General features: G+C 37.3%; 1 protein-coding gene across 2 annotated transcripts in view; it reads right to left on the reverse strand.

The window, feature by feature from the left end:
• Positions 1-27960, reverse strand: part of LOC130921934 (plexin-A1-like) — a 484623-nt gene that overhangs the window by 146661 nt on the left and 310002 nt on the right. For both annotated transcript variants that reach the window (XM_057846316.1, XM_057846315.1), the window contains exon 10: positions 17204-17404. In XM_057846316.1, coding sequence (XP_057702299.1) covers positions 17204-17404 — 201 coding nt within the window. The remainder of the gene's footprint in view (positions 1-17203; positions 17405-27960) is intronic.

Genomic DNA, 27960 nt, shown 5'->3' on the forward strand with positions numbered 1-27960 from the left:
GGGACAGAATTGCTGGCTTAAGGGAAAATGTATGTGTCATATGCATTAGCTTGTGTAGGATTTCCACACATAATTTGAGAAACATCCTTCCTTCATCTTCATTGTTTTCCCTATCACTACCATTGGACATACTTTTTATCATCGACAATTGGCTAGGTTTTTTTTTAACAATTTCTTGAAAAGAGGTACTTATATTGTACTTTAGCACTAAGGTTTCTGCTAACGAAGGATATAAAGTATCTGATGATTAGAGGTGGGATTCTTGTGGCACCTAACTATTCGATTACGATTCAGATGTTACGATTCGATTATAAATCTTTTATTGATGCCCCCCCTCTAGCAATTAGCTGCTTCTAATGTTTCGTCCGTTTGTTCAAAAATTGTACAAAAATCCTCTCAGGCGTAAATAAACTACTATTTCAGTATCAAGTTAACAGTTCAAAACAGTAAATAAAATACTCAAGTTCCCATCTTTAAACTACATTCAATTAGTGCTGCAACGATTAATCGATTAGCTCGAGTACTCGATTAGAAAAAAAATATTCGAATAAAATTTTGTTTAAGTATTCCAGTATTCGTTTAATTAAAGTGGCGTTGTAATGGTTTATTTTGAAAGTTTGCATTTCATTTTATTGATTAGGGTGGATACACTGCCCTCTGGTCTGCCTCATTTCACATGGCTGAATCCAACTGCTCCCTGTTAAGACCAACGTAAGCTAAGTTTTTGTTTGAGCTTATGTTTTTTAATGCATTCATAATTTAGTTTACAGGTTTTTAGCCGTTTTTTATGGGAATGTGTGTCTGAACCATTTGTTAAGAGCATTGTGAAAAAAAAAAAAAGTTAGCATTTTATAGCATTTAAGCTAGCGGACTTTTGCTATGTAAGTTAGCCAATTATTGTTTTGTTCTACATAGATACTCATTTGTTTATTTATTTATTTATTTATTTTTATACCGTTTGAGGCTCAACTCAGGTATTTTAATTTTTCATGTTCCTTATCTGATTACTCGATTATTCGAACTAATTAGTTCATCGATAAATCCCTACATTCAATTAATTTAATGTTGTGAATTAACTGTTAAAGTTGTTGAAATTGCTCACGTTATTTCATAATTTCCCTTCTGTCTGCTTTCGACATAAAGTTTTCAAACCGTTTCATCATTTAAAGATAGATTCAAGTCAATATTTTTCCGAGTATTTTAGATAAAAAGTTAATTAGGTTCGCTCGAAAGGTTCGCTAAAACAGCCTTCCAAGAGAATTATACTGCTTTAAGATGGCGGCGACGAGCTTTCTTTGACTAAAACTACACCAAGACGAACACATTTTGAAATGACTTAAAATATAACTAAGACTGATAAGTATTTTCATCCAAATGACTAAGACTAAGACGAAAATTATAAGAGCTGCCGAAAACAACACTGGTTGGGACATTCAGAGAGTGATTCTCCAATCCCTTAATTGGAGCCTTGCACACTGAATCAAAGTAAATATAATAAGTACGTGTGCAGCTATCGAATAATTTAGTAGTCGATTAATCGATGGACTAGTTAGTTTGAATAATCGAGTAATCGGATAAAGAACATGAAAAATGAAAATACCTGAGCTTAGCCTCAAACGGTATACAATTTTTTTTGTTTTGTTTTGTTTTAAATGAGGATCGATGTACAACAAAAGAACAACTGGCTAACTTACATAGAAAAAGTCTGCTAGCTTAAATGCTATTTTTTTTTTTTTTTTTTTTTTTTAACAATGCAAATGTTTCAGACACATATTCCCACAAAAAAAAACGGCTAAATATACCTATAAACTAAATTAAGAATGCATTAAAAACATTAGCTCAAATAAAAACTTAGCTTACGTTGGTCTTAACAGGGAGCAGTTGGATTCAGCCATGTGAAAAGAAGCAGACCAGAGGGCAGTGTATCCACCCTCATCAATAAAACTAATTGCAAACACTTTCAAAATAAACCATTAAACCGCCGCTTTAATTACACGAATACTCGAAGCAACAAAATTTAATTTGAATACTTTTTTTGTAATCGAATACTCAAGTTAATCGATTAATCGTTGCAACACTAATAGTAAGATTACACCCACTGCCAAAGAGTCTTCCAATCATATAAAGAGGATTACAATGCAACTGAAGTGCATGCAAACATCTCGGATTGCATAATTGGGGGGAAAAAAATAAATAAATAAGTGTAAACTTCTTGCTCATGTAATTGGTCATCAAACCTGACATTATCACTGGGACACTGCTACAAAAAGGTAAAGCAAATCAGGCAAAGGTCACAAATTACTAGAAATACATGATGAGACAGTGAATGGGTGCAGATGCTGACATATGATTAGAGCATAACAGCAATTAATCTTGATTTATCAAGAAAAATGAGGAAGCACCTTCTCATTCGTCATAAAATGAGGGAGAGGCATTTAACTGCTGAACAGAAGGGAAGGAGGAAGAAGACTGACAAAACAAGCAGATACTGTATTCAAGACCATGAAAAAAAGCAAACCTTTGCTCTTTGCCCCCTAACTCCTATTTACATGTAGCCCAATGATGGTTAGTTCTCAGATATCGCTGCGCCACCATTTAGAAGGCTACACAGTCCTGTTTCAATCAAGCAGAACAGTTCGGATTGGTTTGGTACGGAATTATTGGGTTTGCAGGGATGACATACATAACTAATTTCACCCTTTTAGGGATTCTTTTACTGGAACGCTGTTAAGTGTGAAGGAAGGCTTGGCAGCCTTAAGTATTGTTGTTTTTGTCAACAATGATGATGACGAACTTTTTTCACGACAATGACATGATGATGACGAGCTAAAAACGTGTCTTGGGAGGCTAAAACATAACAAGATGAATGCCAATTTTTGTCTGACGAGATGAAAACGAGATGAAAATGCACCATAGTTTCCGTCATGTGTTCAATGTGTGACATTTTCTTATCATATGTGTAGTTAGCCTGCATCGTTGCAATGTTTGGTCGTGTCATTCATGTGATGTGCTGGTGTAACCCAGGTTAACATTGTCTCACAAAATTAAGATTCCATTGTCCATGTTTAAAAAGGATTTAAAACCTGATATAATCGGTATGCTAACAATTATTTAAGTGAAAAGAAAAAGTTTAGTGCTGCAACGATTAATCGATTAACTCTAGTGTTCCATTAGAAAAAAAAATATTCAAATTAAATTTTCCTGCCTCGAGTATTCGTTTAATTAAAGTGGTGCTGTAATGGTTTGTTTTGAAAGTGTTTGCCATTACTTTCATTGATTTGGGTGGATACACTGCCCTCTAGTCTGCCTCATTTCACGTGGCTGAATCCAGCTGCTGCCTGTTAAGGCCAACATAAGCTAAGTTTTTGTTTGCGCTAATGTTTTTTTTTTTTTAATGCATTCATAATTTAAAGGTATATTTAGTAGGGCTGTCAAACGATTAAAATTTTTTAATCGAGTTAATTACATCTTAAAAAGTAATTAATCGTAATTAATCGTAATTATTCGCAATTCAAACCATCTATAAAATATGCCATATTTTTCTGTAAATTATTGTTGGAATGGAAAGATAAGACAAGCTACGAGAGTTAACTCGAGCATGTTTAGTAGAGGTGTGCATCGGTACTGCCCTCACGATTCGATTCAATTACGATTCGGAGGGCCACGATTCGATTCAATTCGATTCAGAGGGTCACGATTCGATTCGGTTCGATTCGGCAATGCATCGCGATGCCTTAAAGCCTGGGATGCATTAAAATTCTAAAGCAAAGCATATTTTTCGTGAATCATGAGGCAACACAAGCGGTCAGACATTAAACAACTTTTTATTGGCTCTTGTGTCACTCCTGGTTGAAGTCAAATGAAAATACTTTTAGATTAAAAAAAAAAAAAAAAAAACATCACAGCATTTAATTGGTGCTTTGAATGAGACCAGGGCTTTCTCTTTTTTTTTTTACACACAGTAGCAGCCTTTCACACAATGCAACATCTGAACTGTGCAAAATCAGTAATAACAGTCACTGTATTTTAGTCACAACAACCCATCGATAAAAATATTCAAGTAAATATTAAAGAAAGCGACAAAGAAAATATTGTAGTGCAGCAGCATCTTTATCGCAATATCAATCCAGGGATCAGTTCGGTTGCAAACAAAACATCCAACTAAATTGCAATGTAGAACAAAAGTAAAATGTTGGCCTAGCCCACTATATATGTGCAATCAATTTAGAAATGCAGTCAGTAACTACCACATAACAATAAAAAATAATGAATTAGAATGAAGTGCAGCAGCATTTTAGCAGCCATAACAATCTGTTTCAACATGAAGAAATATCTTTTTTTTTGCAATTGAGAGAGCAGAGAGATAGTAGAGGTTAGAAGGGGCCTAAAAAATCCAGCCCGACCCGACACGGCCCGCTGGTATTGAAGCCCGACCCGGCTTGGAGTGACGCGAAAAAAAAACAAAAAAAAAACGCAGCAGCAGCAGCAATTTATTTTCATTTCTTCGAGATGGCAGAAAAAACGCATGTTTCTTAATGTTTAAATAGTCTACATATTTTTGTGATCATTATAGAAGCATTTGCACAACGAAATAACGCTGGGAAAGTTTAATATATTAAAAAAAAAAAAAAAAAAAAAGAGTTTGCAGACACAGAGGAGAGGATTCAAAAGGATCACATTTGTGTTGCCTTTGTGTGCATAAAAAGTGTCTTGTTACGAATTCTCAGTTGGCAGAAAAAAAACGCAAGTTTTCTTAATGTTTAAATAGTCTACATATTTTTGTGATCTTTATAAAATCATTTACACAACGAAATAACGCTGGGAAAGTTTAATAAAAAAATAAATAAAAAAAAAACGAGTTTGCAGACACACAGAGGAGAGGATTCAAAAGGATCACATTTGTGTTGCCTTTGTGTGCATAAAAAAGCGTCTTTCGTTACGAATTCTCAGTTGGCAGAAAAAAAAAACGCAAGTTTTTTTTTTAATGTTTAAATAGTCTACATATTTTTGTGATCTTTATAAAATCATTTACACAACGAAATAACGCTGGGAAAGTTTAATTAAAAAAAAAAAAAAAAAAACGAGTTTGCAGACACACAGAGGAGAGGATTCAAAAGGATCACATTTGTGTTGCCTTTGTGTGCATAAATAAAAGTGTCTTTCGTAACGAATCGCAAGCGCCACAGCGGAGGAGAAGAAGAAAAAGCGGGCGGCGCCACTGCTTCATGTGAATGCACAAGCAAATGCACAATACAGAGAGCCTGCTCTCGGTTTTATCCCATTTAAAAAAAATTTTTTTTTTCCAATTTATTAGTCCGGCGCGGGGGGCCCGACCCGACCCGACCCGAACGTGAATGCTTAACATTTTGAGGCCGAACCCGAACTCGGGCACAAGATCTAACCTCTAAGAAATAGGACATAACATAACAATGGCTGAAGCGGAGAAAGAGGGATTCTTGATGCACCTAAGATATTGAAAGTTGACATCTGGAGACATTTTGGCTTCTATGAGGTTGGTGGGAAACTTGACCAGAGTTATGCAGTGTGTAAAAAATGAAACATGACAATAATAATATGAATGGGGAAACCAAATCCATTGCATCACTGGAATTGCGCAGGGAAGATTTTTGAACGTACTTATATATTTTAAAATGCGCTGAATCGATTCGGCTTGTTGCCCGCATCGAATCGAATCGTCCATGCCCTGCATCGGGATTCATCGCCGCATCGATTATTGTTGACACCACTAATGTTTAGTGTGTCTAGCGGTGGGAAAACGTGGTGTTTTTTCTCTCTGGCAACTTTCTTGAGAAAGAGAGTGCGCGTATAATGTAAAAAAGATACAAGTCACACACACATGCTTTTTATAGAAAATAATTATACTGTATTATTTTTGTTTACCTGGTAATAATGAGCTGTGGGTTTAGGCTCACCTGTACTGATACTTATGTTCCAATTTGCTGATATGTTTTTTTTTTTTTTTTTAAATATACCCAGATTTCTCAAAGTAACACATTTTAGAGCTGTAATAGCAATATCGTGAAACCGGGATATTTTGGTCTAAGGTTATCATACTGTCAGAATTTCATAACAGCATATGCTTACTGCAGACCTATAGTGCTTTAGGGGTCCACTAATACAGTAGTGAGCCTTTTTTTTTTTATAATCATGTAGCTTACACAATGTTAGTACTCTGTATTTTTAACGAAGCTATATAACACAATTAGCATTAACATTTTTTTAAATGCATTAATTTTGTTTCAAAATTTGTGGCAGATGTGGCTTCCCCCTTACCACTCGCATGGAAACGTGGCTAATGATCACTTCTCTTGATCCAATTTTTCTGACTCCCACCGTTCCTCGAAACTTCTTTTCTGCTCCCCCTCTTTTTGTCTACATACACAAGAGCGGGACAAGAGTGTGTACGGATACTCGTGGCTGTCTCCACTGCCCAACTGCAATTCATCATCATTTTATCTCCCTTAATTGGATGCCATCGGGACCCCTGATACTTCCCATCCCTCCTTTGGCTAACAGCTGCTCACCACATATACACACCGAAGGAGAATACACAGGCACACATCCTATCCTAAACTAGATTTTCTTCTCATTCCCGCATCTGTTTTCCTCCCCATTCTCCTTCTCTCTTTACTGGTGAAAGAGTCAGAGCAAGAGGGTGATGGAGTGGCCCACTGGTTTATCAGATGGGAGGTAATGGTGTAAGGCCCACACAGATGTTATCCGTCCACTCATTCTAGCCCTGCAGGGAGAAACCTCAATGAAGAATAAAGAGAAAAAGGACAGCTAAAATTGAAGACGAGGCAGCTGGGAAGAAAGAGGGAAAAAAATGGTTGAACTCATCCAACTCTATTTCCTCAACTTTGACCTTCATGCAACATCCAGCTGAGGTCCACCAGCTTTTCTGACCCCAAAATGCGGTTGTGAGCAAGCTGCCTCTGAGCAGACATTATGTGACCCTGTGTTTATTTGCGCCTTTAACCTGAGCGCCACTCTTGCGTACACTATCCCAACACACAGCCCTCTTATTGGTTCTGCCCCCTGGGCCTTGACCTCTGATTGGCCCACGCAGCGGAAACCTTCCTGAGCTGTGTGGAAAATGGGAAAAATAACGGAAGAAGGGGATTTATAGAGCAGCTTGTTATTTTAGTTGCTGCTGAAAACAAGCATAAAGGCTGATGATGCATGATTCTATGTGTTTGTGGAAATGGGAGCATTTTTTTGCAGCAGGGCCGAGAACGAAAAGTGGTACTTGGTATGTGGCAAAATTCGTTTTGCCACGTGGCATTTTTTTTTGCCAGGTGGCAATTTTTTGGTATGTGGCAAAATGGATTTTGGCATATGGCATTTTTTGGGATGTGACATTTTTTTCTGTTTGTGGCAAAATTGATTTTTATATGTGGGGCTTTTTTGCCATGAGGCAAAATGTATTTTGGCATCTGGCATTTTTTTTTGTATGTGGCAAAATGGATTTTGGTAGGTAGCATTTTGTTGGGGGGCATGTGGCAATTTTTTGGGTATATGCACACCCATGCCATGCCATGCCTGCAAAAAATGCCATATACCACAAAAAATTGTTTTTGCCATGTGGCATTTTTTTGTTATGTGGCAAATTGTATTTTGGCATGTGACATTTTTTTGCCAAGTGGGATTTTTTTTTGTATGTGGCAAAATTGATTTGGACAAGTGGCATTTTTTTGCCATGTGGCGAAATGTATTTTGGCATGTGGCATTTTTTTTGTATGTGGCAAGATGAATTTTGGTATGTGGCAATTTTTTTGGTATATGCACACCTCTGCCATGCCATGCCTGCAAAAAAGCCATATACAAACAAAAAATGTTTTTGCCATGTGGCGTTTTTTTGTTATGTGACAAAATGTATTTTGGCATGTGGCATTTTTTTCTTTGTGGCAAAATTGATTTGGACATGTGGCATTTTTTTACCATGTGGCAAAATGTATTTTGGCATGTGGCATTTTTTTTTTTGCTATGTGGCAGAATGAATTTTGGTATGTGGCTTTTTATTTTATTTTATTTTATTTTTTTGGTAAGTGACAATTTTTTTTTCCGTATACGGCATTTTTGCAGGCATGGCATGGCAGGGGTGTGCATATGCCAAAAAATTGCCACATACCCTCCAAAAAATGCCACCTACCAAAATCCATTTTGCCACGTACCACAAAAATGCCACATACCAAAATCCATTTGGCCACATACCAAAATTCATTTTGCCACATACCAAAATAAAATGCTACATGCCAAAATACATTTCGCCACATGGCAAAAAAAAAAAAAAAAATTGCCACATGTCCAAATCAATTTTGCCACATAACAAAAAATATGCCACTTGGCAAAAAAAAAAAAAAAAAAAAAAAAAAAAAGCCACATGCCAAAATATATTTTGCCACATAACAAAAAAATGCCACATGGCAAAAACAATTTTGCCACATACCAAATACCACTATTCGTTCTCGCTCTCTCTCTTTTCTTGGGCTCAGATTTTTGCAAAATAACCATATTTTCTGTAATAAACATGCTACGGGACATTCAAAAAGCGACCTTTTTATAATTCACAACTTCTAAAGGTAGTAGAAGGTGGTCGACTGAGCACTAAATGGATTTTATAAGCTTTTTTTAAAGAAGACATTCTTTGAGATCAGTTGTACTGTATGCAGGCAAGAAGAAACATTCTGGGCATATTGATATTTTCCCATGTAACCAGTTATAGATCGCTAATACACAACCGGATCAGTATGCAGCTTATGTTACACTATCATATATCAAATGCGCCACATACATTAATACATTTATTGGCAGTGTGCTGTTAGGGGATACCGCATGGGCGTATTGGATTATTACAGTCAGTGGAAATGAGGTAAAGCGTTGGAAAGTACACTTTAAACATGATCTGACTGTGGTCATCACATACATTTTAGGTATATCTATTTGGATTGTGTTTGAAAGAGATGAGATTGAGTTTTGGCCTCGGGATATACTTTTGAGACAATTTCCTTACATTCCATAATCTTTGTCCTGTTCTTTTCAATAGCTCTTCTTCTCACTTTTCTCTATTCAACCATGCTCCAATTTCAGCAGGCTGTCTTGTCTGGGCCATCTCTTTTTTGCAGTGTCTTCATTTATACCTTTATTCTACCACCGATTTTGTGTTTCACTTAAGGCTATCTCTGTATTTCTTCTTATAGTCCGAAAAATATGGTTGGTGTATAAGTCGCACCAGCTAAAAAAAATTAATTGGAAAAGACGAGGAACTATACATATATAAATCACACTACTGTATAAGTCGAGTTTAAAGCAACACGAGGTAACTTTTCAGTTTTGGTCGATTTTAGCGACACCGTTGGACAAAAGCGGAAGACTGCGTTTCCAATGAGGACCATCGCACACCCGCACAGTGACGTAAAATCATGTTCTTCTGGTCGCCTGCAGATGGATTACAGTAATTTTCAGACTATAAGCCGCCACCCACCAAATTTGACACGAAAAAGGCATTTGTTCATACATAAACCGCACTGGATCATAAAATGTAGCTGTCCTCACTTCATCATGGGATATTCACACTAAAAAGATATTAACTGTCATAAGACTCATCCGTCACTAAGCATCATAATAATAATACATTTTATTTCTAAAGCGCTTTTCAAGCCACACGAAGACGCTTGTGACTGTCATGAGCCCAAATAAACCCCATGAACCCCATTCATTGCTTCAAGAAGCTTCATTTGGCCATCCCTGCTCCCTACTGCCACCTGCTGTAAACACTGTTATTGTCCAACATGCCTCCCGGCATGCATTGCGGCGCTACAGATGTAAATTACAATAAAAATTCATGTTCTGTGCTAATTATTTTGTCAGTTACTGTTTTAGTTGTTTCAATAATTGCTAGTTATGGTATTTGGTAACTTTTTTTCTGAGAGTGGCTCCATAAGACAGTAATAAGACCAATAAGAATACGTTTTCTTACATTTTTGTTCCATTATATTATATACAAATAATAATACATTTTATTTCTAAAGCGCTTTTCAAGCCACACAAAGACGCTTGTGACTGTCATAAGCCCAAATGAACCCCATGAAGCTTTGAACCAATTGGCTGCAAAGCTTCATTGCTTCAAGAAGCTTCATTTGGCCATCACTGCTCCCTTAAGAGAGACAGTCAACCTCTGCTGCCACTTGCTGTCAACACTGTTATTGTCCAACATGCCTCCTGGCATGCATTGCAGTGCTACAGATGTAAAATACAATAAAAAATCATGTTCTGTGCTAATTATTTTGTCAGTTACTGTTTCAGTTGCTTCATTAATTGCTAGTTATGATATTTGGTAACATTTTTTTTTGACAGTGGCTCCATAAGACAGTCATAAGACCATCATAACTATGACATGAAACTGCCGTGAGCACTAATGAATGCTTATTGAAAGATGTAATTTTGTGTCATCTGGCAAATTATCTCAATTTTAAATGGATGTAAAAGATCCCAACTGGACATACAGTAATTGGAGTTAGTGACATAATTTGCCGGAAGACACCAAATGACAACCGTCATAAGCATTCATTAAAGCCTATGATAGTGTAATGTCATAATGATGACGGTCTTATGGCTGTCAAATAAAGTGTTGCATATTCACCCAAAACAATCCACAAATAAGCCACACTGGACCATAGGTAATAAGGTAATGAATCCAGTTGTGGCTAAACAATAGCATATGATGGTTAGCAACCGTGTGCCTTAGTGTGGCTAACCCACCAGCACCACCACACCTGAACTCGTCAGGGTTGACGAGTTTGGTTGGGGGAGGGGGGGTGTCACGCCAGCGAGTGAAAGCGGGCCAATGTTTATTCTTGAGTATCCTGGTAGCCTCCTTTTTTCACTCCTCGGACAAAACTTTGTCTCTTTTGTTGCTTTGTAATCATTGCACAATTCACGCGAAAGCGTTCGAATCAACTTCTGTCTTTATAATAAATGGGGAAAGGGGGAAGTGATGTATGCTGTAAAGCAGTCAGTGCATATGTAGTATTTTTGTGTGGCAGATACCTAGATACCCAGCACAAACATTATATATTTTAGTAGTAATGAAACGGAAGAAAGTGCTCAATAGGTATCTGTTGGCATATTAACGGTTATCCAGATAACGATAAACAAGACAAACTCTCGATGTCACTCCAAATCACATCCAAATCCATTCAAGTCTTCATCTTCAGTATCACTTTTGAACATCTCGAGTCTAAGTATCAACATATAAGTCGCACCTGAGTATAAATCGTAGGCCCAGCAAAAATAGTAAAAAAAAAGTCCGACTTATAGTCCGGAAAATAAGGTAATAGGAATATCCTTCAGAAATCCAGTCTTCCCTCTAAGCCACTATTCCTAGCAGGTATGTGTTTCTCAAACACAAGGCTAAACTGCGGATTAGCATCTCTGTGTTTATCGATCGATATACCCCCTCCGCACCCAGTCTCGTAGCAATGGTATACTGGAACCAGACACATTCAAAGATATCCGAGGTTCCATAGCCTTGGGCATAGCAAAGACTGTAATGCAGGCACGCACAAGGCAAATGAATAACTCATAACACCTTCACCTTGAATCTTACAGAGGCAGGTAAAGAACTGAAATAAACCTTGCAAAGTCATAAGCATCTGCGTAGTATTGAGAATTTGAGTAAAACCAAAATAAATACGGGAAAAATACAGTGGTGTGAAAAAGTATCTGAAACTTTGGGAATTTCTCACATTTCTGCATAAAATCACCATCAAATGAGAGCTGATCTTTGTCAAAATCACACAGATGAAAAAACAGTGTCTGCTTTAACTAAACCCACCCAATTATTTATAGGTGTTCATATTTTAATGAGGACAGCATGCAAACAATGACAGAAGGGGGGGGAAAAATAAGTAAGTAAACCCTCATCCTATGGAGACTTAAAGAGCAATTGAAACCAATTTTTACCAAACAATTTAAGTCAAGTGTGTGCCCAATCACTGATGAGTGGTTTTAAAGCTGCCCTACCCACTATAAAACACACACCTGGTAAAGAATTGTCTTGATGAGAAGCATTGCCCGATGTTCATCATGGCTCAGTGAAAAGAGCTGTCTGAAGACCTGCGATCAAGGATTGTTGATTTGTATAAAGCTGGAAAAGGATACAAAAGCATCTCTAAAAGTCTGGATGTTCATCAATCTGACAGTCAAGTTGTCTATGAATGGAGAGAGTTTGGCACTGTTGCTTCTCTCCCAAGGAGTGGCTGTCCACCAAAGATGACGCCAAGAGTTCAGCGCAGAATATTATAAGAGGTAAAAAGAACCCTAGAGTGTCTGCTAAAGACTTACAGAAATCACTGGCACAGTCCAATATCTCTGTGCACAAACCAACTATATGTAAAACTATGGCCAAGAATGGTGTTCATGGGAGGAGTCCATGGAGAAAGCCACTGTTGTCTTAATAAAAAAAAAAAAAACATTGTTGCTCAATTTATTGTCTGCAAAAAGGCACTAGGACACTCCACATAAGTTTTGACAAAATATTTTGTGGACTGATGAAACCAAAGTTGAATTATTTGGGAGTAACATACAACGTCATGTATGAGAGGAAAATGGAACAGCTCACCAACATCAACACCTCATCCCCAATGTGAAGCATGGTGGAGGGAGCATCATGATTTGGGGCTGTTTTGTTACTTCAGGGCCTGGATAACTTGCAATCATTAATGGAATAATTCAAAAGTTTTTCAGGATGTTTTACAGGAAAACCTGAGGCCGTCTGTCAGACAGTTGAAGATAAAACGAGGATGGATGCTGCAACAAGACAATGATCCAAACCACAGAGGTAAATCAAGTCAAGAATGGTTTCAGATGAACAAAACACATGTTATGGGGTGGCCAAGTCAAAGTTCAGACTTAAACCCCATTGCGATTCATGCCAGACATCCCAGGAATCCGACTGAACTACAGCAGTTTTGTGAGAAGAATGGGCCAACATTAGTCCTGATCGATGTGCCAGACTGATCTGCAGCTACAGGGAGCGTCTCGTTTAAGTTATTGCTGCCAAAGGAGGGGGGCACACAATATTAAATTTGATGGTTCACTTACTTGTTTTCCCCTGTCATTGTTTGCATACTATCCTAATTAAAATATGAAAACCTATAAATATTTGGGTTGTTTAAGTTAAAGCAGACACGGTTTTTTTCATCTGAGTGATTTTGGCAAAGATCAGATCACATTTGATGGTGATTTTATGCAGAAATGTGACAAATTCCAAAAGGTTCAGATACTTTTTCATACCACTGTATGTGTTACAGAGTGTGTAATGTTAAAAAAAAAAAAAAAAAAAAAGTTGTAAAATCAATGAATCTAGAAATCCTCAGTCGTGTAGATATCTATGCAAACACATTTGACGATCCTCATCTGATGAATGTTAAGTTAAAAAGGGAATCAATGAGAAATGTATTTAATTGACAGACCAGAAGAGTCTAAATCAATAAGATTCCAACAAGTTAACCTTAACCGTGTGTCAAACATCAATTATTGATTTTAATGGAGTCAATGGTCAAAGCAGAACGCAACCACCATTCTTCAGCTGCTAATTACAGGCTTTTACATAACACAATTGTGTACAAAGTCTGGTTTTTCATCTTGAACGGAACACAGTCTCTTTTTCATCAATATTTGACCATTATGTCAAGCTCCAGCAGCTAATTGCTAACAAGGGAGAAGCACTGACAATCCGTGCCTAATTACTGTGAGCAGTACGTCTGTTTTTGTGGACATTAAACTTGGGCAGGTTGAGTCTTTACTGCTGCTGTTTAACCTCAACCATCAGCAGGTAATGTAAGAATCACATCTCGATGCGGACAACCCTGTCATCTAATTAGTTCTGCTGCCAGCATCTACCATAAACCAAACCTCAAATATGTCAACATCCCTTTGTGTCTCATTATTACGACAACTCACGTGCAACATGTGCACTGAAAACTTACTTTTTATCTTATTTGTTAGAAACTAGAAAGAGACAAGTTGGGCAGGAAGGAGAAAATTTGACACAAAAGGAAGTCAGAAAAAAGATGGGCTCTCGAGGCAGAGCGAGAAAAGAAGAGTGAAGTATAGCGTCAACGTGTAAACAAGATCAATCCGCTCCAAACTAGCTTCACAGGCACACTCCTTCTTCGCATTTTCAGCCTCAGTGGAGCGCAACGCTAGCTACCTCTTATCTGTCATGCTAGTTTGAGGTCTCACACACAAACACACGCACCCAAACAAATACACAGTCACCTGGATTTTAATGCAAATATAATCTTTTGTCTACTTGTTCAAAGATTAGTGTTTATTTTACTAAACAATTAGGAATGGGGCGGCACGTTGTCTGACTGGTTAGCACGTCGCTTTATCAGATTAATGGTATAATCCCAAAAGGAATGTTTTCCCCTTGCCTGTGTCAATTTCTCCAAAACGTTCACGGTAGCTTGAACGACCATTTCACATTATCAGCGGGTGTAAATATGAGTGTCAACTAGAGGTGTGCGGCATTTCCGATTCTTAGATTATTCGCGATTCGGCCGTGGAAGATTCGAGAATGATTCACAAACATCCAAATTCCGATTATAGAAATACGTCAAGTAAAGCGGAAGTAAAACACACTCAGCGCGCCGCGCGGTCTTCGGGATGCAATGAGGAACGGAGCGAGAGTAGCTAAACATCATGCTTGTCATCGGGTAAGCGCATTTTGTAAGAACTCATCTCGGGCCAAGAAAGGAAGTTAAGAAAAATAGTCAGGAAACGGAAGTTGGAGGGATCTTGTGAGGACGCAAGAATTTGAAAAAAATGTGGAGAACGATCGGGAAAAAAAGGCAAACGACACTGTTGGAGTGTTTTGAACAAAAAACAAAACCATCGTCAAAGGAGGATTCAAAAAAATCTATCTTGATGAGACAGACGGTGATGGCCACAACACCACGTTCTGCGGAGATCACGTTGCGTTACTCCTGAGCCCCAGGTCCAAACCAACGATGAAGATGAACGTTCTGTCCATTGTTAAGTAATTTAGCGTGTCCAAGCCAAAACAATGAGTCGAAAGTGATCATGAGAAATAGGTGAGCATTATCCAAACCAATTTACAGACTGTCCTTAGTCTTATCAAGATTTAGCTAACAATTAGCATTCAGTGGCTCAAAGCAAGAGTACTTAGAGACTACACAATGTGTACATTCTATATACTTAGAAGTTGGGGTAACACTTTACAATAAGCGTCCCCCGATTAACTTTAGTTAATGCATTTTTAGACAATAACTAATTTTTAAGTAACATTACAATGATTAATATAATTGCTTATCTAACATTTTTATATAACATGAGTTAATGCGTAACCAGACAGTAACAAATGGTTTGGTAAAAATAAAAATATACTGTATACAGGCCTATATATAGGGTTAGGGTTTAGTGTTAGGGTTTGTTAACTTAGGCATTTATAATTTCTTAGTTAAGGGACACATGTGCTACACTTTACAATATGGGTCCAAAAAGCATTCAGTAATGGTTAATAAATGTTAAGGAGGGGGGGACTTAAGCATTTATAATTTCTTAGTTAAGGGACACATGTGCTACACTTTACAATAAGGGTCAAAAAAGAATTCAGTAATGGTTAATAAAGGTTAAGGGGGAAACTTAAGCATTTATAATTTCTTAGTCAAGGGACACATGTGCTACACTTTACAATAAGGGTCCAAAAAATATTCAGTAATGGTTAATTAAGGTTAAGTAATACTTATGAGGTACATCCACGTGAAATAATACCATACTTAAGGTTAGGTTAGCAGCACCCAAGGACTAACAGAGCAATGTTTCTCATTTTAAAATAGTACTAGTATACATTAATAACTATTCATTAATGCACTAATGTATATGTGAATTAATGTGATGTATTATATATATGTATTATAACTAGAGCTGTCAAAATGATCGCGTTAACGGGCGGTAATAAATTTTTTTAATTAATCAAGTTAAAATATTTGACGCACATACCCCACTCAGATTAAAATGACAGCAGTGTGATGTCCGCTTGGTACTTGTTTTTTGTTGTTTGGCGCCCTCTGCTGGTGCTTGGGTCCAGATGATTTTATGGGTTTGGGGAGTGAGCATGGTGTAATGACAACAACAATGGTGAACTACTAGTTTATTTTTTGATTGAAAATTTTACAAATTTTAATAAAACAAAAACATTAAGAGGGGTTTTAATATAACATTTCTAAAACTTGTACTAACATTTATCTTTTAAGAACTCCAAGTTTTTCCAACAATAATTTACAGAAAAACATGGCATATTTTATAGACGCTTTGAATTGCGATTAATTACGATTAATTAATTTTTAAGCTGTAATCAACTCGATTAAAAATTGTAATCGTTTGACAGCCCTAATTATAACCGAACCTTAGGTATGGTATTATATCACATTAACGTACCTCAAAAGTATTACTTTACCTTAATTAACCATTACTGAATGTTTTTTTGGACCCTTATTGTAAAGTGTAGCACAAGTGTCCCTTAACTAAGAAATTATAAATGCTTAGGTTAACAAACCCTAACCCTATATAGGGCTAAATATATTTTAATTTTACCAAACTATCAGTTACTGTCTGGTTATGCATTAACTAATGCTAATACATTACTAAATGTTACATAAGGGATTATATGACTTATTGTAATGTTACTTAAACATTATTTATCGTCTTAAAATGCATTAACTAATGCATTAACTCATGTTAATATATTAATAAACTTTATATAAGGGATTAAATGAATTATTGTCATGTTACGTAAACATTAGTTATTGTCTAAAAATGCTTTAACTAATGTTAATTAAGGGACCCTTATTGTAAAGTGTTAGCGAAGATGGAAATTCTATTTGAAACACTGCTATATTTTAAAAAGAATTGGCTGTCTTTATCAGTCAATGGTTCATAAAACATGCCCATCTTCTCAGTTTGACTTTCAGATTCTTCCAAAATGAAAACAAATTCTGTGCCGGTTAAGTCATTTGTCAAATTTAAGTGGCATTATCAGTAAAGAAAAACAAGCAAACTGTACAATTCCATCTACTGAATTGAGACGACTACAGCGTATTACTGAGCAGAAACCCTTTTTTTTTTTGCTTTGTTTTTGGACCATCTTACTCACCGCTGTCTTCTGGCACTGTATAGATGAGCTGTTGAAGCGCAGGGCGGGGACACTGTGGGTCTCCCCCTGGATGTGGAACACACACTCATAGTTCCTTTGCCCAGATTGCGGCTGGGGAAGGTTCTTGGCAGCTAAGGTGATGGGCTTGGTCACTCCCACTGGGATGTAGATCTGTGTTGAGGGCAAAATCTGTGGGCAGTCCTGTAGAGGGAGACAACAACATTACTCAAAAAAAAAAGTGGGACTTTTGTGAAGTCAAATAAGCAATTGTTGCAGATCAAAAGTTCAAATAAATGACATCGTTTAAACAAATCTCCACCTGGACCGGCGTCAGATTTAAAAGCTTTTTTTCTCGTAACAATATTTCAAATAAGTTTACATAATTAAATGTCCTGTCGAGCTTGAGCTCAAGTATTTCCAAACACAGCTGTTTACAACTAAAGATGGGGCCAGCAAAAACAATGATGTTAATTCTAGGATAATATTTTGTGTACTTCAAATAACTACATCATCCTTGAAGGATGTTTAACCAGTGTTAATGGTCAACCATTAAACACAACTCTCGTCATGCATGACAATACTTTAAACTTGTAATATTTTTAGTGGCATGTGTTTCAAAACTGAAAAAAATCAAATGAGCTCTGAGGCTTCCAAACTTTGATGTTCCACAGTGAGAGGTGAAAGTGGGAAGTCTAGAATAGATTGCTTGTAAGTGCCGTAGGGTTATCTCGTTTGCAACATTGCCAAATTACTATCTTTTCTGGTCTATAATTTTGCCATTGATTTCTCTCAGGGAAAAAAAAAATCTGAAGCGTTTGGTCTCATACAAGTAGTGTATCCATTTCATATGAACATTATGAACACAAAATCTTTTCATGACGATGACGAGCTCAAAACGTGTCTTGGGTAGACATGTGGCGATTACCGGTTTCAGAGTACCGTATAGACCCTACCCACCGACGTCACAAAATCACGTGATCCCTGTATTGTTCCGCCCTTGTCCGTCATGTTGTGTCTGTATTATCAATGGTCTCAATTGATCGAGCAATTTATAATGCATTTCATGGAAGACCCGGTGCTTTCGGATGCCGTGAACTCACTTGATGCGTTGCATAAAAGGCGTTATGTGGAAAAGCTTCAGTCTATCCATTCGCCAGATCCATATTTGATGCCTAAATCGATGTTTTTCGACCCGCCGTCTTCGCCGTATTTGCCTGACATCTGCTAGCTACCCTGATATGTACAACTATGTTGTCCACACAAAATCAGACTATTCTCACGAAAGTTTGAAAAACTTTAAGAGCTTGGAGGCTTATAAATACTTCGTTGCTGGTTGGGTGAAACAGGTCCTCGTCCACGAAAATTCGGCAGGAATCTATCTTGTGCTTGGAAAGGTGAGTTACGAAATTTTCAATTCAAAATCTTTTGTTCTTGCTAACATCCACTGTCAAGTTCAATGTATTTCATGTCATTTGTCAATGGAGCTAGGGCTTTTAATGTTTATATGGTTTAGCGATAGCACTCTCACTACATACATACGTGTATGTTGTCGGTGATTAGCCTAGCAATGATCTTAATTGTGGTTGTCAGCCCAAAACCCTCTAAATATATATTAAATGCATCTTACCAGATATAAAATGACTACTACATAATCTGTGGTAATCGTTTGGAGCCCAGTTTTCTCGTCGAATTGCAGCAGCCCATCTCGCTCTCTTCTCTCCGGGTCTCTCGGAATCCGGTAGAACTTCAAGTCTCTCCGTCTATCTTCTCTGTTATTGCAACCGACCGCCACACACGCCTTCACCATTTTGATGATTAATGTTAACGAGCAGAAAAACACGCCGTAAATAGGAGGAATGTACGTAGCCGTAACAGGTAAACATGATGTGTTGACGGACAATTGGGCGGCACCAGTCAGGAGGCCGGAGTTGTGACGTCACGTGGGTAGGGTCTATACCGTGGTCTAAAAATGTCACTGTTTCAAAACCGCAAACATTTTCCGTCATACCGTCCCTACGGTATTAGCTATTTTTAACAGTATGTCCCAAAAATGCAGGGAAAAATCCCCTGCTTGCAGCTGCAAGGCTCAACCCTACCCCACCTGTTGTTGCTCAGTGTCAGTGAGTCTGCTGTGCTCTTGATGGCTTTTTCCGCCATTGAAGAAAAAAAAATCTCTGGTAATGGAGTACTTCGGCTATCGAAAAATTACAGATAACCGCAGCTTAGAGGAGGAAGGCCAACCGACATGTAAAACATGTTTGCAGAGGGTGGCTGCCGAGGAGGCAATACCTCCAATATGAATTCGCATTTATACAATATTAAATTGAACGTTTCCCACCAACTCCAGCGTGTTTAGTGTGTCTAGCGGTGATAAAACGTGTTTTTTTCTCTCTGGCAACTGTCTTTGTTAAGAAAGAGTGTTTATAATGTAAACTCTGCACTTATTTCAATTTTATTTAGAATATTTCAGTAATTTTTTTGTTATTTTTAAAATTTATTTTAACATTATATTGATATATACACTTAACATTATGTTCCAATTTGCTAATATGTTTTGAAAAATAAAAATCCAGTTCAATGGAAGAAAACATTTTTTTTTAACCCATGTATCTCAAAGTGACACATTTTAGAGGTTTAACTGCAATACCGTGGTACCGTGGAACCGTGATATTTTGGCTTAAGGTTATCATACTGTCAGAATCTCATACCGGCAGATGCTTAGTCTTGGGAGACTAAAAGATAACGAGACCGGTGCCAGTTTTCGTCTGACGAGACAAGAACGAGGTGAAAATTCGCTATAGTTTCCGTCATAAGTTCACAATGTTTGACATTTTCCTTTTAATAACATGTGTAGTTAGGGTTAGACACGAATCATAGCAGTGTTTGGCAATGTCACTCAAGTGACGTGCTGCTCCCCCCCGCCACACTCACTGGCCGTGGAATAACAGCATGTCCTCTCCAGGCATAATACGTTTGTGAAACACATGTCAGGTGCTGCTTGGTAAGTTTTTATTTTATTTTATTTTTTTAATTATTTATCTTGGCTAGATATGCCACATTGCATTAGCCTTTAGAGGTCTGTACTGACTGATCATCACACATTAAATGTAACTTGTAGCATTAGCACAGCAGTCGCATTAGCATTTAGTGTGGTTCGTGCCGTCCAGGTGAGTTTATTTAATTGAAAATAATGTACTGTTTTCCAGCTGAGTTTGTATTATCATCACGAAGATGGTAATGTCATTGTAGACTACAATTATGTGCTCGTCTGTCAATGCTCATTCGGCATTACTGGACACCTCTTATTTATCTATTTATTTATTCATGGACTAAAACGTTTTGAAGTTTATGGACAAAAACATTTTGAGTAACTGTCAACTGAAACGAGACGCAATTTGTGCTGTGCTGACTGATCATCACACTCCAAATGTAACTTGTAGCATTAGCATAGCGTTCGCATTAGCATTTAGTGTGGTTCGTGGCGTCCAGGTGAGTTTATTTAATTGAAAATAATGTACTGTTTTCCAGCTGAGTTTGTATTATCATCACGAAGATGGTGATGTCCTTGTAGACTTTACAGTTATGTGCTCGTCTGTCAATGCTCATACACATTGTTGGACACCTCTTATTTATTTATTTATTTATTTATGGACTAAAACGTTTTAAAGTTTATAGACGATAACATTTTGAGTAACTGTCAACTGAAACTAGACAATTTTTTTTCTCAGTTCTCGTTAATTAAAACTAGACAAAAACAAACAAAATTTCAAATGACTAAAATGTGACTAAGACTAATATGTATTTTTGTCCAAAAGACTACGATGAAAATTCAAAGGGCTGTCACAAACAACACTGGTACTGTATTATACTGTACACATAATTTAAAATCACAGATACAATATAGCATCGATGGGCTAAGCTATTAAATAAAGAATTAAAAAGCAAACACGTTATTCACCTGTTAAATCCATATATATTGATTACAGAGATGTAAAAGCAGTGCTGTACATAATCAGTCAAGAAAAACGGAAAACCACTGAGCTGATCAATGTTTAAAAAAAATGAAGTTAACTACGGTATGATTGCCTCCACAAATAGCTGCACCTTTACTTCGTACCAGACAGCTGGTCCCTGTCAGTGAATCTCTCTGCTCTTTTACGCTGAATTGTTGTACATTAGAGGCTACAGCGCATCCCTGGGGCCACAACACAATGCAGGAGTTTGTTCATTAGCCTGCTTAGCTGAGACCTTCCGTGTCAGATTACAGAACACACAAACACATGCACAACATATAATGAGCTACGGAATGGGATACAATTGATGTGAATCATAGGCCACTTGATGTACGGTCCAGTATGCTAGCTAGGAGTTGTAAAAAGAAGAAAATGTATAAACGAATTGAGGGAAGCCAATGCAGAGAGGGTAAGGATTTGGATGGGTGGACAAGCAATTGTTCCAAGAAGTGTAGAGGAAGAGTGTGAATAAAAAAAACATTGTGCGGTAGGATTGAGCATTGCGTCTTTCCCATCACTGTTCTCTCTATACTGTCCAAGCTTCACATAGATGTAGGGCTGCAGCTATCGATTATTTTAGTAGTCGATTAATCGATGAACTAGTTGGTTCGGATAATCGAGTAATCGGATAAGGAACATAAAAAATTAAAATACCTGAGCTGAGCCTCAAACGCTATCAAAAAAAAAAAAAAAAAATGAGGACCTAAGTACAACAAAAGAACAATTAGCAAACTTATACAGAAAACTCTGATAGTTTAAATGCTACAAAATGCTAACTTCTTTTTTTTAACAATGTTCTTAACAAATGGTTAAAACATTCCCACAAAAAATGGCTAAATATACCAATAAACTAAATCAAATACTTAAAAAAATAAATGAACGAGAATCTAAGTACAACAAAAGATCAATTGGCTAACTTACATAACAAAAGTCTGCTAGCTAAAATGCTATAAAATGCCAACTTTTTTTTTTTATAATGCTCTTAACAAATGGTTCAAACACATATTCCCTCCCCCCAAAAAAAGCTAAATATCCATACAAATTATATTACGAATGCATTAAAAAAAACAGCGCAAACAAAAAATTAACTCATGTTGGTCTTGGCAGGGAGCAGCTGGATTCAGCCACACGAAATGAGTTACATTATATTCATTGTTGCTACTAGAGGGCAGTGTATCCACCCAAATCAATAAAACTAAATGCAAACCCTTTCAAAACAAACCATTCAAACGCCACTTTAATTAAACGAATACTCAAAGCAGCAACATTTAATTCAAATCCTTTTACTAATCGAATCACTCGAGATAATCGATTAATCATTGCAGCATGTATTCAACACTATTAAAAAACATTGTTAATTCTTAAAAGTCTGGCTCGTTGGGAAATGCCTAAACATTTAAGACTCAATGAGAGGATTACATCGAGAGGATGTTGGTTTTTAAAATCTTGTCTCAAGTCGTGATGATTCATATGGTCCTCTGCACAAAACTGGAAGGTGAGTTTATTTTTTTATCGGACCATACACACCAACTCCGAGGGGTATAGAGCCAAAGTATAAACATTGAAAAGGAAGTCAGGGTGATCTAGAACAAATGCAGCGACATCTGAACTTTGATATTTTTTTAAACTTTCGTTCCGAACCACAGAACCAGATGGTTTTGATTACTCCACTGCGCTTGTTTGCTTTGCTAGCCAAGGGCAGTGCTGACATTTATTTGATAGAAGATTTAAAGAATAGCGACATTTCATAATCAGTCCCTTTCTTTCTCGAAGAGTCCTTCTTCAATTTGCCAAAACAATATGCATCCAACTTTGTGGGAACGTTTTGGGGAAGGCCCTTTCCTGCTCCAGCTTGAAAGCGCTAGGGAGCAGGGGGGAAAGGACACGCTCTGCCCACCCAAAGAAAACTGGATGTAGTACCAACGGCAGTCTGGGCACAACGTATGATATCCCATTCATAAAGAACTGACGTGTTCTAAGATTTAACCTTTGCACTGTTACCTACTCTTTCACCTAAAAAAAAAAAAACCATGACATGAAATGTTGGTTTTGTTCCTAGGGGGTGCTACACACATTTACGAATATTTTGATTTTTTTTTTTTTTTTTTTTTTACACATTTTATCAAAGTTTTCACCAGTGTTCACCTGGCTGTTGAGTTCGGTGAGTTTTGAAGCATTCTGAGGGGATCAAAGTAGGGCTCAAAGTGTCGGCGGGACAAAGAATGACTGATAGGGGGCGCTACATAGCGTATTTTTAATTTGTCTTTACATGGTATCAAAGATTTCCCCTGTCTTGACTTGCCTGCCGATTTTGGTGCATTTTGAAGCATTTTAAAGGGGTCAAATTGAGCTCAAAGGGGCTGCGGAACAAAGAATTACTATAATAATAATAATAAAACCGAGGAACCACAATATGTTATCTAAAAAAAAAAAAAAAAAACACCTGCATGTCCATACTGTTTAGTTATGGGTGTGTTCTAAGTCAACAGAAAATCAAATCAACTTTTATTTGTTTAGACCAGGAGTGGGCAAACTATTCCACAAAGGGCCGCAGTGGGTGCGGGTTTTTGCTCATACCCATCATGAGGACAGCCTTTCACCAATCTGGTTTCTTACAAGTGCAATTAGTTGATTGCAGTCAGGTGCTCCTTGTTTCCACTGAAACCTCATTGGTTATACTGTGTGTGCTAAATCAGTTGGAACAAAGACCAGGACCCACTGCGGCCCTCGAGGACTGGTTTGCCCACCCCTGGTTTAGACCAATTACAACAACAGTTATCTCTAGTAGAAAACCAAACATGTTTTAAGGTGCAGTAGCCCTACGCTGGATTTCAACCGACTTGAGCATTGTAGATTTTTTTTTCTTTTTTTTTAATCCTCCAGGACTGGCCAGCCCAGTCACCAGACATGAACATCATTGAGCATGTCTGGGGTAGGATGAAAGAGGAAGCATGGAAGACGAAACCCAAGAATGTTGATGAACTTTGGGAGGCCTGCAAGACTGCTTTCTTTGATGTTCCTGATGACTTCATCAATGAATTGTATGAATCTTTGCCAAACCGCATAGATGCAGTCCTTCAAGCCCATGGAAGTCATACAAAATATTAAATTTGGATCTCACAGCACCACTACTTAATTCACTTATGTTATGTAACATATTTTTGTATTTAAAGTACTTTTTTTGTTCAATTTTCACACTACTTTCTGTAGGCGATAAAACTTGCCAAAATTTGACCTTTATGTCTTCATGAAATGATAAATCTTTTTTCAGTGAAACAAATATATTTTTGAACATTCAACATCATTTGGGAGGGTCTTAGCTTTCATATGAGCCATTTCTGAAACCAATTGAATAATTAAAAGTCAGGTTATAAGTAGGGCTGTTCCGATCATGTCCCGATCCGATCTCGATCGTTTTAGTTTGAGTATCTGCCGATCCCGATATTTCCCGATCCGATTGCTTTTTTTTGCTCCCGATTCAATTCCAATTATTCCCGATAATTTTTCCCGATCATATACATTTTGGCAATGCATTAAGAAAAAAATGAATAAAACTCGGACAAATATATACATTCAACATACAGTACATAAGTACTGTATTTATTTATTATGACAATAAATCCTCAAGATGGCATTTACATTATTAACATTCTTTCTGTGAGAGGGATCCACGGATAGAAAGACTTGTGACATTGTATATTGTGACTAAATATTGCCATCTAGTGTATTTGTTGAGCTTTCAGTAAATGATACTGTAGCCATGCCCAAATGCATGATGGGAAGTGGAACCATGACTGTGCGTAGTGCTACCAATTGATATATCTTCTCTGCGTTGAGAAATAACATAAGGTGTTAAGAAAAAGATCAATTGCTACCTTGCTTCCCCACATTGCTTCCCATGATAATTCTAATCATAGGGAGAGGGATTGTAAGGCTTTAGCCAATTAAAAAAATGCTCCAAAGGATGCCAAAATTCACTCTACTCATTTTACGCTGCCTTTTATCTCTCTATATAGGTAAAACGGCGCCATTGCAGATTGAGCGCGACAATGCGTGAGTGGGTCGTGCAGCGCATGCATTAATTGCATTAAATATTTTAACGTGATACATTTTTTAAAAAATAATTACCGACGTTATCGGGATAAATTTGATAACCCTACCTTAAGCCTAAACTATAGACTCTGGATGAGTATAACATATCATGTTTGTAACGTTAAATACAATTAGAAAAGGATTTAATTAAAAAATATATATTAAAAAAAAGGCATGGCCGATAATTTTTTGCCGATTCCGATACTTTGAAAATGACGTGATCGGACCCGATCGATCGGCATCTCTAATTATAAGCAATTGTTTCTACAAAATGGATGAGCGACAAGACTTTTGTCAAAGACTGTACTATTTTTGTAACTAATGTACGAAAAATTAAAAGCAGCTAATGGCTAGGGGTGTGTGTGTGTGTGTGTGTGTGTGTGCATCAATATTCGATTTCTAATCGAATCGTAGCCTCTGAATCGTAATCGCATTGTGAGTTGCCCAAAGATTCTCATCTCTATTATTTTTGGGTATGCCTACTGTGTTGTTTATACATTTCACAATAATAATATGTTCAACCATTAGTGGTTAGTTGATTGAAAATATATGATTTAGGCTTAAAAGAAAAACTCACTTCTATCCTCTGTGTCATTCATAATATGCCAAGAAAAGTTTGAACTCATTTTTTTTTAATGGCAATCTATGCCAGTTTAAAGTGAACATGTCCACAAACATTCAAAAAACAGAAGCAGCTGCTGTTCTAGGTCAAGGTATTTTAAAACAATTGCCCTAGTCTTATGCCAAAGTACTGGTTTCTATGGAAAATTCAGTCGAACAAGTGTTCACTGGGCAAATGAGATAATCTGCACTTGCAGGTGAGCTAAACGCTTTTTAACATGCGCCAGGTGTAGATAATGAGGCAGTTGGCTGACACGTGAGTGTGCATGTGTGTGCATATGTGCCTTTTTTCTGATATGCAAGTAGTGAGATATTCAAACTCAAAAAAAAGAAATGAAATGAGACTAGATAAATTGGAGGGAGGGTGAAGAGTGCAGGGTTTCAGAGCGAAGACCAAAGCCTGAACGGAATACTATATAAATAAATAATGGTACTAATCCAAAAGAGTTCTGAAGGCTTTGGCATAGCCTGACAAGATATAAATTAATAAAGCACCAAAAACACTACGCATATGTAATGAGGCTAGTTGTCTGGTCGTTTTTTTTAATCTTCCTCAAACCCCCTCTTCCCTCCCAAAGTCCATCCATAATTAATTAGCTGCCTCTGTGATGTGGGGACTATAGATCAGGGAGGAGAAAAAAAATAACACACTAAATAATGAAGTAAAGCGATATAGGGAGCCCGGGGGAGGGATGGGATGGCATGAATGGTCACAGAGGATTGTATGCAGGGGCACACTTGGTACAAATACTGTTACAACCAAGGGTGCACATATGAGCGTGTATGTGTGTCCATGACCAAGGGCTACACAATATGCGTTAGATGACTGCCTTTCAGCTGTCAAAATGCCCCCTTCCAAAACCTGTGACAAAGGTTTTTGAAGCAAAAAGAAAGAGCTGCCTGCACCCTGGTGACAAAACAACTCAGCCATGGCCGGTTACAATCCAATATATTATTAATATGATATCATTAACCGTGGCGTTGGGTGCGTGCTTTTACAAAAGTAGCTAAATGACCCAGTTAATGTATGCATGCAAAAGGTAAAGAACCCCATTGGGGATTCAAGCACTAACCCTTGTAATGATTTGTGAAAGCATCTCAGAGGGAAATAACACCGGACAATAAAATCTCAATTATCGTTTAACTGTTATCAATAAAAATAAAAATCACACAACAACCATATGATCACACACAGATAGGATTGTTCTGATCATGTTTTTTTGCTCCCGATCCGATCCCGATCGTTGTAGTATCTGCCGATCCCGATATTTCCCGATCCAATTGCTTTTTTTCACTACCGATTCAATTCCAATCATACTTTTTCCCGATCATATACATTTTGGCAATGCATTAAGAATAAATGAATAAAACTCGGACGAATATATACATTCAACATACAGTACATAAGTACTGTACTTGTTCATTATGACAATAAATCCTCAAGATGGCATTTACATTATTAACATTCTCTCTGTGAGAGGGAGCCACGGACAGGAAGACTTGTGACTTTGTATATTGTGACTAAATATTGCCATCTAGTGTATTTGTTGAGCTTTCAGTAAATGATACTGTAGCCATGCCCAAATGCATGATGGGTGGATGTAACACGCTTTTAGCAACCATGACTGTGCGTAGTGCTACCAATTGATATATCTTCTCTGCGTTGAGAAATAACATAGGGTGTTAAGAAAAAGATCAATTGCTACCTTGCTTCCCCACATTGCTTCCCACGATATTTCTAATCATAGGGAGAGGGATTGTAAGGACTTGGCCAATTAAAAAAGGCTCCTAAGCCTGCCAAAATTCACTCTACTCATTTGACGCTGCCTTTTAGCTCTCTGTATGGGTAAAACAGCGCCATTACAGATTGAGCGTGATAATGCGTGAGTGGGTCATGCAGCGCATGCATTAATTGCATTAAATATTTTAACGTGATACATTTTAAAAAAAAATAATTACTGCCGTTATCGGGATAAATTTGATAACCCTACCTTAAGCCTAAACTAAAGACTCTGGATGAGTGTAACATAT

The sequence above is a fragment of the Corythoichthys intestinalis genome, chromosome 9, assembly GCF_030265065.1.
Source record: "Corythoichthys intestinalis isolate RoL2023-P3 chromosome 9, ASM3026506v1, whole genome shotgun sequence".
NCBI classification, from domain to species: Eukaryota; Metazoa; Chordata; class Actinopteri; order Syngnathiformes; family Syngnathidae; genus Corythoichthys; species Corythoichthys intestinalis.